General features: G+C 35.4%; 1 protein-coding gene across 2 annotated transcripts in view; it reads right to left on the bottom strand.

Annotated features, from left to right (window-relative positions):
* Window positions 1-15548, bottom strand: part of SCIN (scinderin) — an 85353-nt gene that overhangs the window by 53066 nt on the left and 16739 nt on the right. The window contains exons 1-2 of one of the 2 annotated variants that reach the window (XM_055589876.1): window positions 6655-7131; window positions 4992-5141 (exon numbers count right to left, since the gene is read on the bottom strand). Coding sequence is in view for 1 of the 2 variants with exons in the window: in XM_055589875.1 (XP_055445850.1) it covers window positions 4992-5141 (150 nt within the window). In the remaining variant the exon portion in view is untranslated. Of the gene's footprint in view, window positions 1-4991; window positions 5142-6654; window positions 7132-15548 lie in introns of those variants that run through there. The other variant, XM_055589875.1, reaches the window with a different exon arrangement.

Below are 15548 nucleotides of genomic sequence, written 5' to 3'. Positions count from 1 at the left end.
TATTAACAAGCAATGAGTTAGAGATGTGAAGGTTACACAGATAATAAGGCAGTACCTTGCCCTCAAGGAATTTAGTGTAGCATCATAATTAAGATACAAATTTCGCTGGGCCAAGTACTTTGGGGAAATATAACTAAAATTTTACTCTTTGTCTAAACAGACACCTCTAAAAGATAATTTAAGAAACACCTCTACAATTCAAGTCTAGATCTTACTTACAAGATACTCAGATCTTAAATATAAATATCCATCATGAATATCTAATCAACTTGTCAAAAGAATGACTGAATAAATTTTCTTATTTTCAAGCAATTATGACTTATAATAACAAGATGAACATAATTATTATATGGGGAGATCCTCTAGAGATTATCTTATATTCTATTGTCATGCAGTTTAAAATACGTAAGTTTGGGAGGGATGTATTGGGAGTTTGGGGTTAGCAGATGCAAACTACTATATACAGAATGGATAAACTACAAGGTCCTACCGTATACAGCACAGGGAACTGTATCCAATATCCTGTGACATTGGAAAGAATGTGAAAAAAAAGTATATATAAGTGAATCACTTTGCTGTACAGCAGAAATTAACGCAACATTGTAAATCATCTATACTTCAAAAAAATAAATTTTAAAAAATAATAATATAAAATACATAAGTTTTATCATGGGAAATCTTTCAACTTCTGATGGTGTCACTCTGACCATGCTTTCCAGCATTTGAGGACCCTTACAATCTGTTCCTATTCTTGGACTATGTTTTAGATTCAGTGCATGCTTATCTTCTCAATCAGACAATAAAATATAGCCTCTGAACTTGATTGGGAACCAACCTGGTGATCAATAAACACTGATTGACTGAAATATCATATGACATTCTAATTTTTCTTTCCAGTTTTCTCTTTTAATCCAAAATTTAAAATAATGATTGTACATATGACTTTCCAGGGAGCCTTAGTGCTTTTTATAGAAGCAAGAAATCTAACAGTTCAACAACACAGCATCTGTTCATAATCTCCCTGTAGTATTTTTACTGCCAGGATTCCTTCTATAGCATGTACAGTGATTATGGGCTAAACAAGTTCATTAAATTACACTGGAAAAAAACTCTTTCCAGGTTAGTTGCTTTGTTGTTGTTTCAAACTACTTGCTCCTTCTTTTTGCTATCTACCCTACAGATAGCAAGATGCTGTCTTTTTAAAAATGAAAGTCTATAAAACATACTGATAAATTATTCATCTTCACCATTCTTCCTCCCTCCTGATGTTTAGAGAATGAGTAGAACCAACAAAGAAAGTTTGAGACCTTCGGGCTATTGAGATATTTGATTTTCCTTCACATTCACTGATTATTTTAAATAGGAAAAGAAAAAAGACCAAGAAAAAAAGCTTTACATAATTTATATGCAGCTTTTCATGGTAAATATGCTTACAAAGAGGAGAAAATCGGCACAGAGGAAATTCAACCCTAGTTACAGGCTTTAATTAGCTCTGCTTATAGTATCACTTTCATTATTTAGGCATATGACTTTTAAAAGTGCTGAAGATACAGAGAAGAGGCTGACCACACATCCCGTTTCCCCAGACGGTTCTTGTTAATGCATGCGATGTCCTGTGTGGTTAGAACCCCCTGTTACTCTCCAGTGTGTTTGGTTTTAAAGGATTATAAATGTATGATCATCCTAGAGATAAGCCATAGGAAAACAGTGTGAAAATATTACAATACTGTGATCAATAGATAGTTGAACCACCTCTAAATAAACATCAATTTTTCAAAAGAATCTCAGAAAAATTACTTTTCATGATTTTCTGTGTTGATCACTTGAATGTGTTACAAAGACATGTTCCAAAAATTCAGCATTGAATATGGAGTCATGACAATTGCATCATTTAATTGGTTGAAAAGTCCTTGAGTTCAAGCCATTACCAACCTTCATATATAGACTTTCAAAGTTTTGGGAAATAAATTTTTAAAATTCTCATTAAAAATGAGTCACTTAAAAGATCAATTTTAGAAGATATTCTGAGAGATTTTTTAGAATCCTCTAGCAAAGTCAACAGTTGCATTAGAATCTCAGAAAAAAAAAAGTGGCATTCCATCATCTTAAACAAGGTAACCTTTTTTTGTCCCTGTGCTATGGACCACTTTGGACCATTTTTGCCAAGTCTGTGAACCCCTACTAATGAATGTATTTTTAAAATGTTTAAAATAAAATATTATTACAATGAAAACCAATTATATTAGAATACAACCATCAAAAATCAAAATATATGTTCAAAAAAACCCAAACATGATTAAGTAGTAAAGCTCCTTCATATACTCATTACATAATATTATTGACTAGCAAGTCTAATAACAGCCATAATTATCAAATAGTGATAAGCATAAATGATATTTTGAAGTTGTCTGCAATACCTACAGTGTGATCCGAAAAGTCACAGGTTCTGCTCGTGCTACTGTGGTTTATTAACTACATTCACAACTGGAGAAATTTTTCATGAAGAGGTTAGTGAAAATGAAACTGTGATTTTTTTCCCAACCAAGTTCATAAACTTTCTGAATTCTATTGTTACATGTACAACATTAGGAAGGCCTAAAAGTCAAACTAGTTGATCGTAAGTGCATACTTAATTCATCAAACAACTACTTACCCAGGTAATCAAGCTCCAAATGAACATTTCTAAAAACAAAACTTCCCATTGAATGCTTTTTAACAACAAAAAAAGAAGGCTTCCACTGAAAATTCAGTTCAGATCAGTTGTGAGAACTGTCGATCATAACACAGTATACATGGAATGTACTAAATAGAAACAAAGTAGGCATTTTCTAGGAGTTATTTTTAGAAAACAAAGATCCCCTAAAACATTTTTATATTAAACAGTGTGTCCCTTATTCCTATCTCTAATATTTTAAAATCAGTTACATTTTTACAAAATTTTTTCCTCAGATTTGCATTACCTTGTTTTCATTTAACAGCATCATACAGTCATACTTAAGCTTTTATTTCTCAGAACTTTGAATGAAATCCAACAAGCAAAGACATGGAAAATACATACGCACAGTTAAGGCCCTCAGCCCCAGCAGCTTCATCCTCTGGAACAGACTCAAGTGATTGGTAATTAAACATGTGCAATCACAGATCACTGGAACCTAAAAGGACCCAAGAAGCCACTTTGTCTAACCCTCACTTTACTAATGAGGAACCAGAGGCAATGAGAGTTTAAGGGACTTCCAAGGTGACATGGAGAAGCTAGCCCGACAGTTAATGCAACACTCCCTCCAGCTCCCGGCAAGGACCAATTGTGTTCCAGGGGCCACTTCTATCAAAATATAGCTATTGAAACAAGGGCTTACAATCAATTAGAAATACATCTTATTTATAGGTTTTTGCTTCTCAATAGGAGAATTAGATAACTTAAATGATGATCACATTTCCAGAACAGAGGTCTTCAAAAAATATGAAAAGATCAAGAATTTGCTGTAAGTAGTTTCAAGGCCTAATTTATTAGTGATATAATTTTGACTACTGAAAACCCAGGTAAGCCATTCCTAATTTTATTTTTTCAGATGGTCTTTTTTCTCTGATTATAAAAGGAACCCATTATAATACATTTTGAAAACACTAATGAAGAGGAAGATAAGAAGAAGCCATATATCCAGAGTCAAAGACATTATTGATAATGTTGGCAATATTTCAGCATATTTCTTTCCAGATATAAATGTATATATGAATATACAGCTATATAATATAAACTTTCATATTAAGATAATATTACACATAAAATTTTACAGCCTATCCTCTTAGCATTACACCAAGACCATCTTCCCATTGAATTCAAATTATTTCCAAAACATTAACATGAAAATTTGTGTTTAGTGGTTATTAAAGTAAAAAAGTTTAAAGACACTATAATCAATAAAATGATTCCATTATATAATTTTCATTTACTGGATTATGTAGCCTAGCATTGGATCAGGTAACTCTAACGCATTAAATTGCTCTAAATAAAAAAATATTAAAAATACATGTTTATAAAACTGTCTTTAGAAAAATTTAAATGCAAATGGCTAAAATCTTTGGGGAAAAGGTGTAATATCCTAGGAAATTAGAGAAATGAAAACTCAAAGAGAAAAGTGGGAAAATTCAAAAAGGTATTATGATAGGAAATGCTGACAGGGTTCTGCAAAGTCATGAAGGAAACAGTACTTAGGCAAGGAAGCAGCAATTGGTACAAATATTTAGGGCCTAGCTCATATAGGAATTCAATAAATATTGGTTAAATAAATGAATGGGAATCAATTTACCAATATGTATTTAGAGAGTTGAATATGATTATATCCTTTGACTGACAATCTTATTTAAGGGAATATATACAATATTTAGACTCAGGTACTCACTGCAGTTTTCTTAAAAGGGAAAAACTGTTCACAACTAAATGTTCAGGACTGGTATACTGATTAAGTAAATGACAGAGATGTAAAGAGCCATACAGATAATTCATGTTAATTTAAGAACTATACTAAAATTATAAGTGCCTTACCTATACTATAATCCTTAGTTTAAAATGATTGAAATATTTAAAATATTGGTGTATTTAATCTCCTGGTATAAGACTTTATTTCATTCTTTTAATGAAATAATTAATTTTAAAATTGAAAAAAATCACTACATTAAAAAAAGTTGAGAAGCTCAAATAAATATTGTTTTTATTCCAAAATATTTTCTTACAGTCAATCTCAAAGGTGTTGCCCACCTATCAGTCCTTGAATATCACAGAAGATAGGGAACAAGTCTTCCTTTGATAGTCATTCCAATGGTGGGGAAAAACAGTCGTGATATGCTATTCTCCTAGGACCATGACTTAGAAAACTCTGATACATCCTCTTACCTAATCTGAGCTTATCAGAGATGTTATTAAATCTAACACACAGGCTCACACATACGGCTTAGAGGGGCAAGCTTTTAAAGACCTACACGACTCATAATACCTTTGTAAGCTCTGATGGTTCACTCCCTTCTTCTACCACAATCAGCTGAGCTCTGCCTTTCCTTTCATTGTCCCGAATGCCGATGGCAACCTGGCTGGCCTTCAGACGCTCGTACTTGTTGCAAGAAGATCCACACCACTGGTAAATTTCCTAAAAGAAACAGACAGATCTTTGACCTCAAGAATATACGACAGACATTCAGCCCGGGTATAATACACACTGTGGTTAATGAGGAAGAAACACAAAGGCATAAAAAATAAAGTTATCCTCTGTTGAGGTATATATGATTCGATATACTTAATTTATACCTCATTGTGTATCCTGTTGCTTTCAGTTAGCATTATAAAGTGGGCATTTTTAAACATGGAAAATATAAATACATATCTCAGCATTCTCTGTGTATATAATCTACAAAGCACAATTTATGAAAGTAAACTTATACAAGTTATATAAATGTAGAATAATAAACCTAACATCCTTCAGAAAGTTAGTCAAGAATCTATTACAGTAGTAATATGATCTTGCTGATCATAAAAAATGATATTATCACTTTTGTAAAGCAATTTAACAATCTTTACCGAGTCATGAAAAGTTAAACCTTTGACCCAGTAATATCACTAACTGGAATTTATTTTAATAAATTATTCATAAAGAAGAGAAAAAAACATGTGTACAGGGGTTTTTCACAGCTGAGATTTTTGTAAGGCATTGAAAAGACATTAAATGCTCAACAATAGGATAACAATTATATAAATTATGATATATAAAAATATACTTATATATAAAAATTATACTTTAACAGAAATTAAAAAAAAATGGAAACAGAACAACAGCAGTTTTATAAATAGTAAATCAAATACATTACTTGCCATTTATATTACAGTATATATTTTGGACTTAGGTACAATGTTCAGAAAGTATACAGTAACAATGTAAAGTAATAATAAATGTCATTTTCTCCACTAAATGTGATTTAACACAAGAAAGAAGTTTAATGGTACCCAGGCTGGTGGGATGTGGGAGTAGGTATTATTATACCCTATTAAGGAGACAGATACTAAGACAGGCTCTTTTCAAGGGCAGTTTGGCATCACATTAAAAAATTACATGTGCTTTTAGAATCAGGACCGTTTCTAGGAATCTATTTTACAGAAGTATCAGACACCAGATACAAAAACAAAGAAACAAAACAAAATGCCCATTCAATAGAGAAATCACCATAAAAGTGTCATTATGTGGATACTATAGACTATCCTTCAGTGGTTAGAAATTGAGGATAATGTTTAAACACTGATGTTGAAAATATCCAGGTACATCATCAAGACTTAAATAAAACCACACAAATAATACAGTTCCATTTAATTAGATACAAAAATATAAGCTCTGTTTTTGCCTTTGCAGGAAAAAGATTTTTAAAGCTGTCTCATGGGGAGGGGCACACATTTGCAGAAAGAAAGCCCTCAGTTTTTAATCTGTCAGTGTTTTTTTCCTTTTTTTTTTTTTTTTTAAAAATGTCACTCATTTATTAAGTGATTATTAGGAGCTAGATGTTGGGACTAGCGATGAATGGATGGATACTAGCAAGCAGAGACTGACGTGTAGATCACTAAGGCTAGTAATATGTTTGCACTACCGTCGGTTTTCAAAACGTTTCCATACATACTTGTCTAGTCTGGAGAGGAGGTTGCACTGCGGTTAAGTGTAAAGGAGACAGACTTCAGCAGCCCTTTACTATGTGACTTTATGTTTGCAAACTTTCAAACGAGGGGATAAATTAATAGCAGCAAAAAAAAAAAAACAACAGCACCCTCAAAATCAGAGAAACGGTCTCTTTTCTCTGATACAGTCCAGAGTTTTTTCTTCATTCAAAGATAGCTTACTATTGCCTAAAATGGGGCAGGCTCCCTGTCCGTGGGAGTGCAACTTGAAAGCACACAGCCCAGTAACAGTTTCTCTAACCCCTTAAGCTGTACCCTCAACTCCCATGTTCCTTATTCATCGGCTCCACTTTCCTTTTCAAGAATAAAATATAACTCTTAGGAATTCACGCCTTCATAAGAAGTAAAAGAAAAAGGGACTGTGCCTTGCAACTCCTTTCATTTCAGAATCCGATCTAGTTATTCAACATGGTTAAGGGAGTGGGTTTTTTTTTTTTTTTTCCTTCTGTTTTGTTGGTTTTTCTTTTTTTTTTCTGTTTTCTACATCTGGGTTCTGAATATGAGACTCACATTTAGAGGTGATTTGAATACCAGGCCCACGTTAGCAATTACAAACAGTGAAAACAAATGGTTCCCAATGATCAGCTAACACCTAATCACTGAGCATTAAAATCAGATGTTAGAGTAGGATAGTGATTTTTTTTTTTTTTTTTTTTAATATGGATACCTGAGCCTACCCTTTAGGGACTCTCAGGTGTGTTCTAGGCAACTGCATTTACTGACACTCCCCTGATAATTCTAAGCATTAAACCAGGGCTGGAACATCTGCTGGTCTCTAGGAGCAAACTGCACCCAGCAGGTGTTGCAGGGAATCTATCATTTCTAAGTACCCCTTGAAGCAAAGCAGGCTACTCTGCCAGTACACTTGGGCTCTTAGCTTAGGTACCTTTTCTTCCTTATTCCGTGATATTTTGCAATTGATTTTTTTTCTTAGTAGATCTGAGAGAACAAACTTCTAATATTTGCATTACAGTGAAATATAAGAAGTGGATAAGAAGTTCTCTCTCAAGATTTCTTAGACTGTTAGCCACATTCATTACTGATTTGCTCTGTATTTTTATATTCATCCAATAGATGTTTATATTCTCTCTACTTTAGTTTTAAAAATGACCTCTTATCTACTTCAAAGAAATTATATAAAATCACACTAACTGTAAGGAAATCAAACCAGTCAATCCTAAAGGAAATCAGTCCTGAATATTCATTGGAAGGACTCATGCTGAAACTGAAGCTCCAATACTTTGGCCACCTGATGCAAAGTACTGACTCATTGGAACAGATCCTGATGCTGGGAAAGATTGAAGGCAGGAGGAGAAGGGGATGACAGAGGATGAGATGGTTGGATGGCATCACCAACACGATGGACATGAGTTTGAGGAGTTGGTGATGGACAGGGAATTCTGGTGTGCTGCAGTCCATGGGGTTGCAAAGAGTTGGACACAACTGAGCGGCTGAACTGAGTTTTTATTAGTGTTTGTAAAGCATTAAGGAAGTCTGGTAAAATATGTTTAAAAATGAATTCTAGTTAATGATAATTTTATAAATATTATTATTTAACATAGAATTTTATAATATTCCTTGGACCCCAAAATATTTTTTATGATATTATTGTGAGAGTTTTTTATGTGCAGTATCAATTCACAGATAAATTTAGTTTTAGAAAATATTCCTCACCATTGCTTAGAGACAACTTTCAACCTTTAAAATAGCAAAAATATATCTAGGAAAAACTCATAAAAATGATAAAACTTTTAAAAGTGAAGTTTTCCTTTTAACTCAGAGAAGACTAAATCATCAAAGAAAGCATTGCCAAAAAATTTCTTATTGAGCATGAAAACGGATGTTGTGTGTTATGCTTACTCTTTTATTATTTTCACCTTATTTTGTGATATTTCTAGAAGTAACATAGCTTATTTATTAGATTTAATTTTCAGTGATTAACTTAGACAAAAAATGCAATAAAATGGGGACTTTAAATTGCTAAAAGCCAGAACTGTTTAAAAAGTTAATTAAAAAATAAAATTAAAAATTTTTTAAGTTAATAAAAAACACTTTCATTCAATACTATGTTTTTTATACAAACATAGTTTGTTCAGTTATGGACATTAAAACATACTTCAAATTTTAAACAGAATTTGAGCAATTCATTCAATTTGAGCAGTTCATATTTTACCACATGTGGGTGATGTGTTTAAGACGTCTCATTTTAACAGAGTGCTACAGTGATGAAATGCATGTGTGCAGTACTATTAATAAGCTGCACTAGCCCAACACGCACCCTATTCAGAGGTAGTTGGTTAAGACTACTTTACCACTCTGCAAATGAGGAACCCTTGTACTCAGTTGGCCCCATGCTTGAAAAAACTCCCCTATAATTCAACTTAACCTTTTTTTTAAAGGGCAAGGGCTAAAAAATAAGAAATTCTGCACAGAGCTAAAAAATATAACTGATGTGATAGGTTGATGTGTATTCTTAAAACAGAAAAAGTTTTCATTATAATTTAAATTGTTTTGATTATAATACTTGAATTATATATTGGGAGGTAGATAAACTTTTTGTAAATCTGATTTAAGTGTACTGGACACTGAAAATTATAAAGCAAATACAGTTTCTGAGGCAACTATTTTACCTTCTAAGATCCTAAAGACTTTAATAACGCAACACTAAACTTTAAATTTTTGGGGGGAAAGGACATAAAAACTCCGTGTAAATATGGAATTATCCATTCAATTCAGACTGAAGTCCACTTAAATTTTGGCAGAAATTTGCTGATGTATGTACTGCTCATGAACACCCTCAAGTAGAAGCTTGTGAAGCCACAATTAACTCTTAATGTACAAACTATTTAAGGAAAGTAAAATTATTCTGGATAGTTGGAAAAGGAAGAAATAAGGGAGTAAAAACACTCTGTTACTGGCAATGAGTTTGGACCACCAGTAACAAGAAATAAAAGTAAGTGAGTGGTATTCATAGAAACAACCACACCGCAGGCAGACCAGAGGTTTCTAAAATTTCTTCTAAACTACATGGTCAGAGCTAACAAGTCACACATCGTTAAGTGTAGCCAAACCTCATTCGGGGACAGGAAATAAGAGCAGAAATAAAACAATGGTTAATGATGCCCTTGAAGGGAGGCAAGATTTCAGAAGCTGAGTTTAAAGGAACCCTCCAATGATGGTGATTCATGGGCAAAGAACTCAGCATGGACTTGCTCCTTTTTCCAAGCTATTTATTCTAAACACATCTAAAAGTTTATAAAAGCTGGGGGTGGGAGGAGCAGACCTCTTACTCTCCTTGCTTCTATTGGTTTTATGTTTCCAGTGCCTAGTTTTCCCTTTGTTGTTGTTTAGTCACTAAGTCGTGTCTGGCTCCTTTGTGACCCCATAGACTGTAGCCCGCTAGGCTCCTCTGTCCATGGAATTTTCCCAGGCAAGAATACTGGAGTAAGTTGCCATTTCCATCTCCAGGGGATCTTTCCTACCCAAGGATCAAACCCATCTCTCCTGCGTGGCATGCAGGTTCTGTACCACTGAGCTACTAGGGAAGCCCTAGTTTTCCTTAGATCTAGTTAACCAAATACAGAAGTTCATTCAGATACCCCTCTAGGCTGAAGGATCATTAAACACTGCTTTAAAAAAGATATTAACTTGCACAATACTTCCAAGAATCTCCATTTTTTTTAAACTTTAAAACATGATTTTTAGTTTTTGGATAAACAAATGTTCATTTATATTCTATTTTGTTGTTGTTTAAAGTCAAGCTACCTCAATATCCTTCAATGACATGCATATGTGTTTTTAAAAGCATCTCTGACTGAAGGATAGAAGATGGATGCAGAGGGTGTGGATGGTCACAGAATACTGGGCGACCAGAAAGGAGGAATTGCATGTGAGGTAGAACAGAGCAGTGCTGATGGAGAAGCAGAGAAGAACAGAGGGATATTTATAAGACTAAAGTCTACAGGGAGGGTCAACCATGCCTTTTGATGGGTACTGGAGGACAGGGAGAGGGGGACATGACTTGGACAACTCTAGCATGGCTGCAGCAGTGATGTCATTTATTGGGACCAAGTGACAGCTTTTGGAGCAAACTTTTCATAAGAAGAGAAGGTGAGATTGTGTCCTACTCAAAGTACCTAGCAAAGCAAGGAAGTCTTATAGTCACATCTTACTAAAATAATTTCCGCCAGCCCCATAAGTAGGTGACTCAACTATTTTTAACTGACTTATTTGTTCTTTAGACATATGACTGTGAACTTCCCAGCACCTTTAGGCATCTCCCATATTGAAATGGGAATGTTCAATAACCTGGGAGTGGGGCTTAAAAAGAATCTACATCAGGACTTCCTTGGCAGTCCAGTGGTTAAGACTCCCCACTTCCAATGCAGAAATATGGGTTTCATCACTGGTCAAGGAACTAAAATTCCATGTGACCTGTGGCACAGCCAAAAAAAGTTAAAAGTTAAAAAAAAAGAAGAACCTATACCAAAGGCCTATTCCAAAACCTTAAAATCAGAATTCCAGGAATCAAATCACAGGTATCAGTACTCTTAAAACCTCTTCTAAATGATTCCAGTGTGAAACCATGATTGAGAATTAAAATATAATTCCTAATACCTTGGCGAGCCATCTTTCTTAGTGCGCTCATCGATTCTGCAGTTACAGCATATGTGTAGCTCTGTACCAGTGCTTCTAACATTCTACCTGATCACACTCTGATTTGTGTATGTGTTTGTGTCCCTCACCACTTCACAGCACCTTGAGGTCAAAGGCTATCTGCTTTTCATCTTTATACTCCAAACACCCAACACATGCTAAGAACACACTAAATGCCATCCGTCCGTACTTTTACTGCAGAGTAAATTCTACAGATTTAAAATTAGGTTGATCTTGCCCATTTCTCTTCTTGTTGTCCCTAGTAGATCTAGTGGAGTACTTTGGAGTAAGGAAAAATGTATCCAGAACAAACGATTCTGCTCAGTGTTCAGTTTTAAAGTTAGCCTCCTTAAGTCATAGTAGAGACAAAAGTCTGAAAGCCAACAAAATTTTAATTTAAAAGAAACTTGATTTTGCCAGAGTTAAGGGTTTTGCAGGGGAGGAGTGAGGATGTGGTCTAGAAAGTCAGATCTGTATATCAAGAACCACGGTCTTGGCCTTAGGGGCTAGAGTGCACTGCAGGAACCGCCGAGAGGACAGCAGTGTGAAATAGTGTAAGACTAGTTTGGTCCAAAAAAAGGAGGTCATTACAAGCAAACTGGGAAACATGACCAGGTGCAATGAATCTTTGAGAAGAGCTTGGTAATCTCTGTCATACATTTATCCGTGATGCTGAGCATGAGAGCAGAAACAGCTCTGGACAGTGTCCAGGCAGTTGGACTAACAGGTATTGGCAACAACTTGGACACGCTGTTCCCGACACTTTTATGTGGCACAGGAAAAACTAAGCAGAACGCCTCAGGGTGGGTACAGTTGTGGCTCACAGAACCAGGAAGGGCCTTGCCGTGGAGATGTGGGCATCTCAAAAGACCAAAGGGAGGATACTTTCCAGCAAATGCCTTAGGATAGAGGTCAAAGCCCAGCAGTTAAGATTCAGTGAAATGTCAATGCCTCTGGGAAGGTTAGGGAGGAGGGAGGCTGAAGACTGCAAACCAGACTCACGCTTTCATTCTCAACCCTCTCCCCATCCCAGGCCATTAACATTCCATATACCTCCTCTGGGATGGCAGCGGGGGTGGGTGGGATAATCTGATGTGCTTTAATGACAACAACGCAATGTGAACTGCAGCACAGGAGGCAAGTAGAAGAGATGAGTTCACTGGATTTAGCAGAAGGCATGGATTTAGCAGAAGGCATTGATGCTCATAGGAAGTACAGTTTCAAAGAAACGGTGGGAGTGAAAGTCAGAAGATGTGGGTTGAAGGCCACATCTGGTCAATGAGGAAGTGCAGGCTGCTTTCTTGAAGCAGATGACTGACTATGGGAGAGGGCAGGATAGATTATAAATAGCAAGGCAGTAGGGCAATATTGCATAACTGACCAAATAAGTTAACACGGGAACAGAACATGCAGAACGTCATGATTAAAAACCCACCACAGCAATTATCCTTCAATTTAAAACAAATAAATTTTTAAAAATAAATAAAATGGATAACCAACAAGAAAAAAAACATTCAGCACAGATTCCTATTTCTCTGAAACCTAATTCTCCACTAGTGACTGGCTCTGATATACACTTCTAAAAGAGTTAACTTCAGATCCCAAACTTTGAGAATATGGGCTTTTTTTCATTATCACTCACATTCCCGGGTTATAGATGTTCTGTTGCAATATTAAGCTGTGATGTTATTAATTTCTACAAATTCCTCATATCTTTAAAAATAGTGGGAGAGCAATGATTCATAAATTCAGCAACATTAAAACATATATTTCAAAAGCATTTTTCCAATAATTCGGTAAATTCCAAATTGCTGAAATCTACCCATGTCTCATATTATTTACTGAAAATACACTAAATATAAGACAACTTATCCAAATCATCCTCTAAAACGATAATTTTCTTAACTTCCAAAGTGATTAAATAAATAATTTTACAATTTCATGCGTTAGGTTGGAAAGATTACACTGTCATGTCTAGGGAATATTTTGTCGTTGTTGTTCAGTCACTCAATCATATCCAACTCTTTTGCGACCCCATGGACTATAGCCTGCCAGCCTTTTCTGTCCATGGGATTTCCCAAGCAAGAAATCTTGGAGCAGGTTGCCATTTCCTTCTCCAGGGGATCCTCCTGACCCAGGGATCGAACCCTCATCCCCACACTGGCAGACAGGTTCTTTGCTTCTGAGCCACCAGGGAAGCCCCTATGGAATATTTACTATAGTCTAAAATCCTATCACTAAAGTATATGCCACATCACCTTAATACTGGTGATTGTTTATCCAAAAAAAAGCTCACTTCCCCCCAAAACAATCAAGATATAGGATGTAGGTTATACCCATAACCTTAGTGTTGGCCATGTGGCTTTAGCTGAATGACAGCTTTAGATGTGCAACCTATCTTCTTCATGTCTGGGTCATGAAACACACGAAGTACCAGCAATAGCTTCCCTTTGTGCCCACCAAAGCAGAAAGTGGTCACGAAATAATTAACTCGTTAAGTGCTGTTAAAATATTATGACAGAGATTTTCATCTCATTCTTCTTGGTTGACTACGACACACCCCAAAACTAAAGTGCCCGAGGCAACTGCAAGATCTTATCACCTTTGAGAAACTTTTGGCAACATACCAACTGGTTAAAGGTTAGTAATATAAACACAGGTCATGTGAGTGTTTGTTGTAAAATACTTAGGGATTCTGAGCTTGAATCCCACTAGGATATCTCTGGGAGTGGTGGGAAAGTTCCACAACATAAGAGGGAATCAGCTTCAAGTATTGATGCAAGAAAATTATCCCAAATGTCTCTAATCAGCCACAAGAGCAAGAGATAACTTGAAAGTCATTGGAAATATTAACTACATAAAATAAAGAAAATTTACTATTAAATAGGTCAATGTCCTTGAACCTTTTTATAGAGACTCTTCCCTATGACATGAGCCTGGATTTATGGGGAATATTCCTATGACAGGTATTACCTATGGAAAGACAGCATGTTACCAGAGCTAAAATCAGTCTAGCACAGCACTGAACTATGCAGCCCATTGTGGAAATTCAATACTTATTCAATAAAATAATAAGTAATTTCATTTGTTGTTTAATTGCTCAGTCGTGTTCAACTCTTTTGCAACCCCATGGACTATAGCCCACTGGGCTCCTCTGTCCATGGGATTTTCTGGGCAAGACTACTGGAGTAGGTTGCCATTTTCTCCTCCAGGGGATCTTCTGAACTCAGGGATCACACCTGCATCTCCGTGTCTCCTACACTGCAGGCAAACTCTTTACCATTAAATGACCAGGGAAGCCAAATAATTTCATTACTAATACTAATTTCAGTAGATTCTAAGCCAGATTAGACATCATCTATTCTGAATTAAGCAGATTCTGAAACTGTTACAAGATACTCTGTTATAGAGCCATATCACACTTGGTAGGATGTAAACTATGAATAGAAAAATTCAGGTCTCGTCCCAGATTGCCGCTCAACCTGCTTTAACGCAAGTGACTTTCTCACATATTCTAAGGTGGTTTTCCCTGGAAACTGGGATGGTAACTGTCATTTCCAGATATGATTGTGTGTCAGACGGGACTGAATCACCATCAGCTGAGATCAGTATGTCACTAGAAACCACAGTCAAGATGAAAAAAAACCAAAAACAAGGAAGTTAAGGCTGGAAGAGCTTAATGACTTGCTCAACATCAAAGAGTAGAGAGTTGAAAAGTTCAACTGGACACTATTCATGACAAAGAGATTATTGCACTTGTAAAACAAATACATTATATATAAAATATTTTTTTTAGGAAAGAAGTATTTTCAAGTAACGGCAATGATGAATTACATTATCAATGGGAAGTATTTATGGGCCCCAGAGCACATCTAATCAAATACCCAAATTTGTAGACGAGAACCTGAGATTATATGCAACTTGATGAAAACTGAGGTCCACTTTTTCCATGAACCATATCACCTTATATATAAAAATACTTTGTAAATTATAAGGGGATAAAGGGCTATAAAATATAAGTAGTTAAGACAGAAAATGAATTACTGTACATTAGCTGTGAGAGATTCCAAGTGCTGTGACTGTCTTTGGAACTGCACAGCTTAATACACCTGATCATCTATTTATATGCCATGGTTTTGCTTGCTGGTGAGTGCAGAGAGAGAATAGTATCTGTTTTCTGCCT

This window comes from Bubalus kerabau, chromosome 8 (assembly GCF_029407905.1).
Source record: "Bubalus kerabau isolate K-KA32 ecotype Philippines breed swamp buffalo chromosome 8, PCC_UOA_SB_1v2, whole genome shotgun sequence".
Lineage (NCBI taxonomy): Eukaryota > Metazoa > Chordata > Mammalia > Artiodactyla > Bovidae > Bubalus > Bubalus kerabau.
This window is presented reverse-complemented; position numbering and strand designations above follow the sequence as displayed.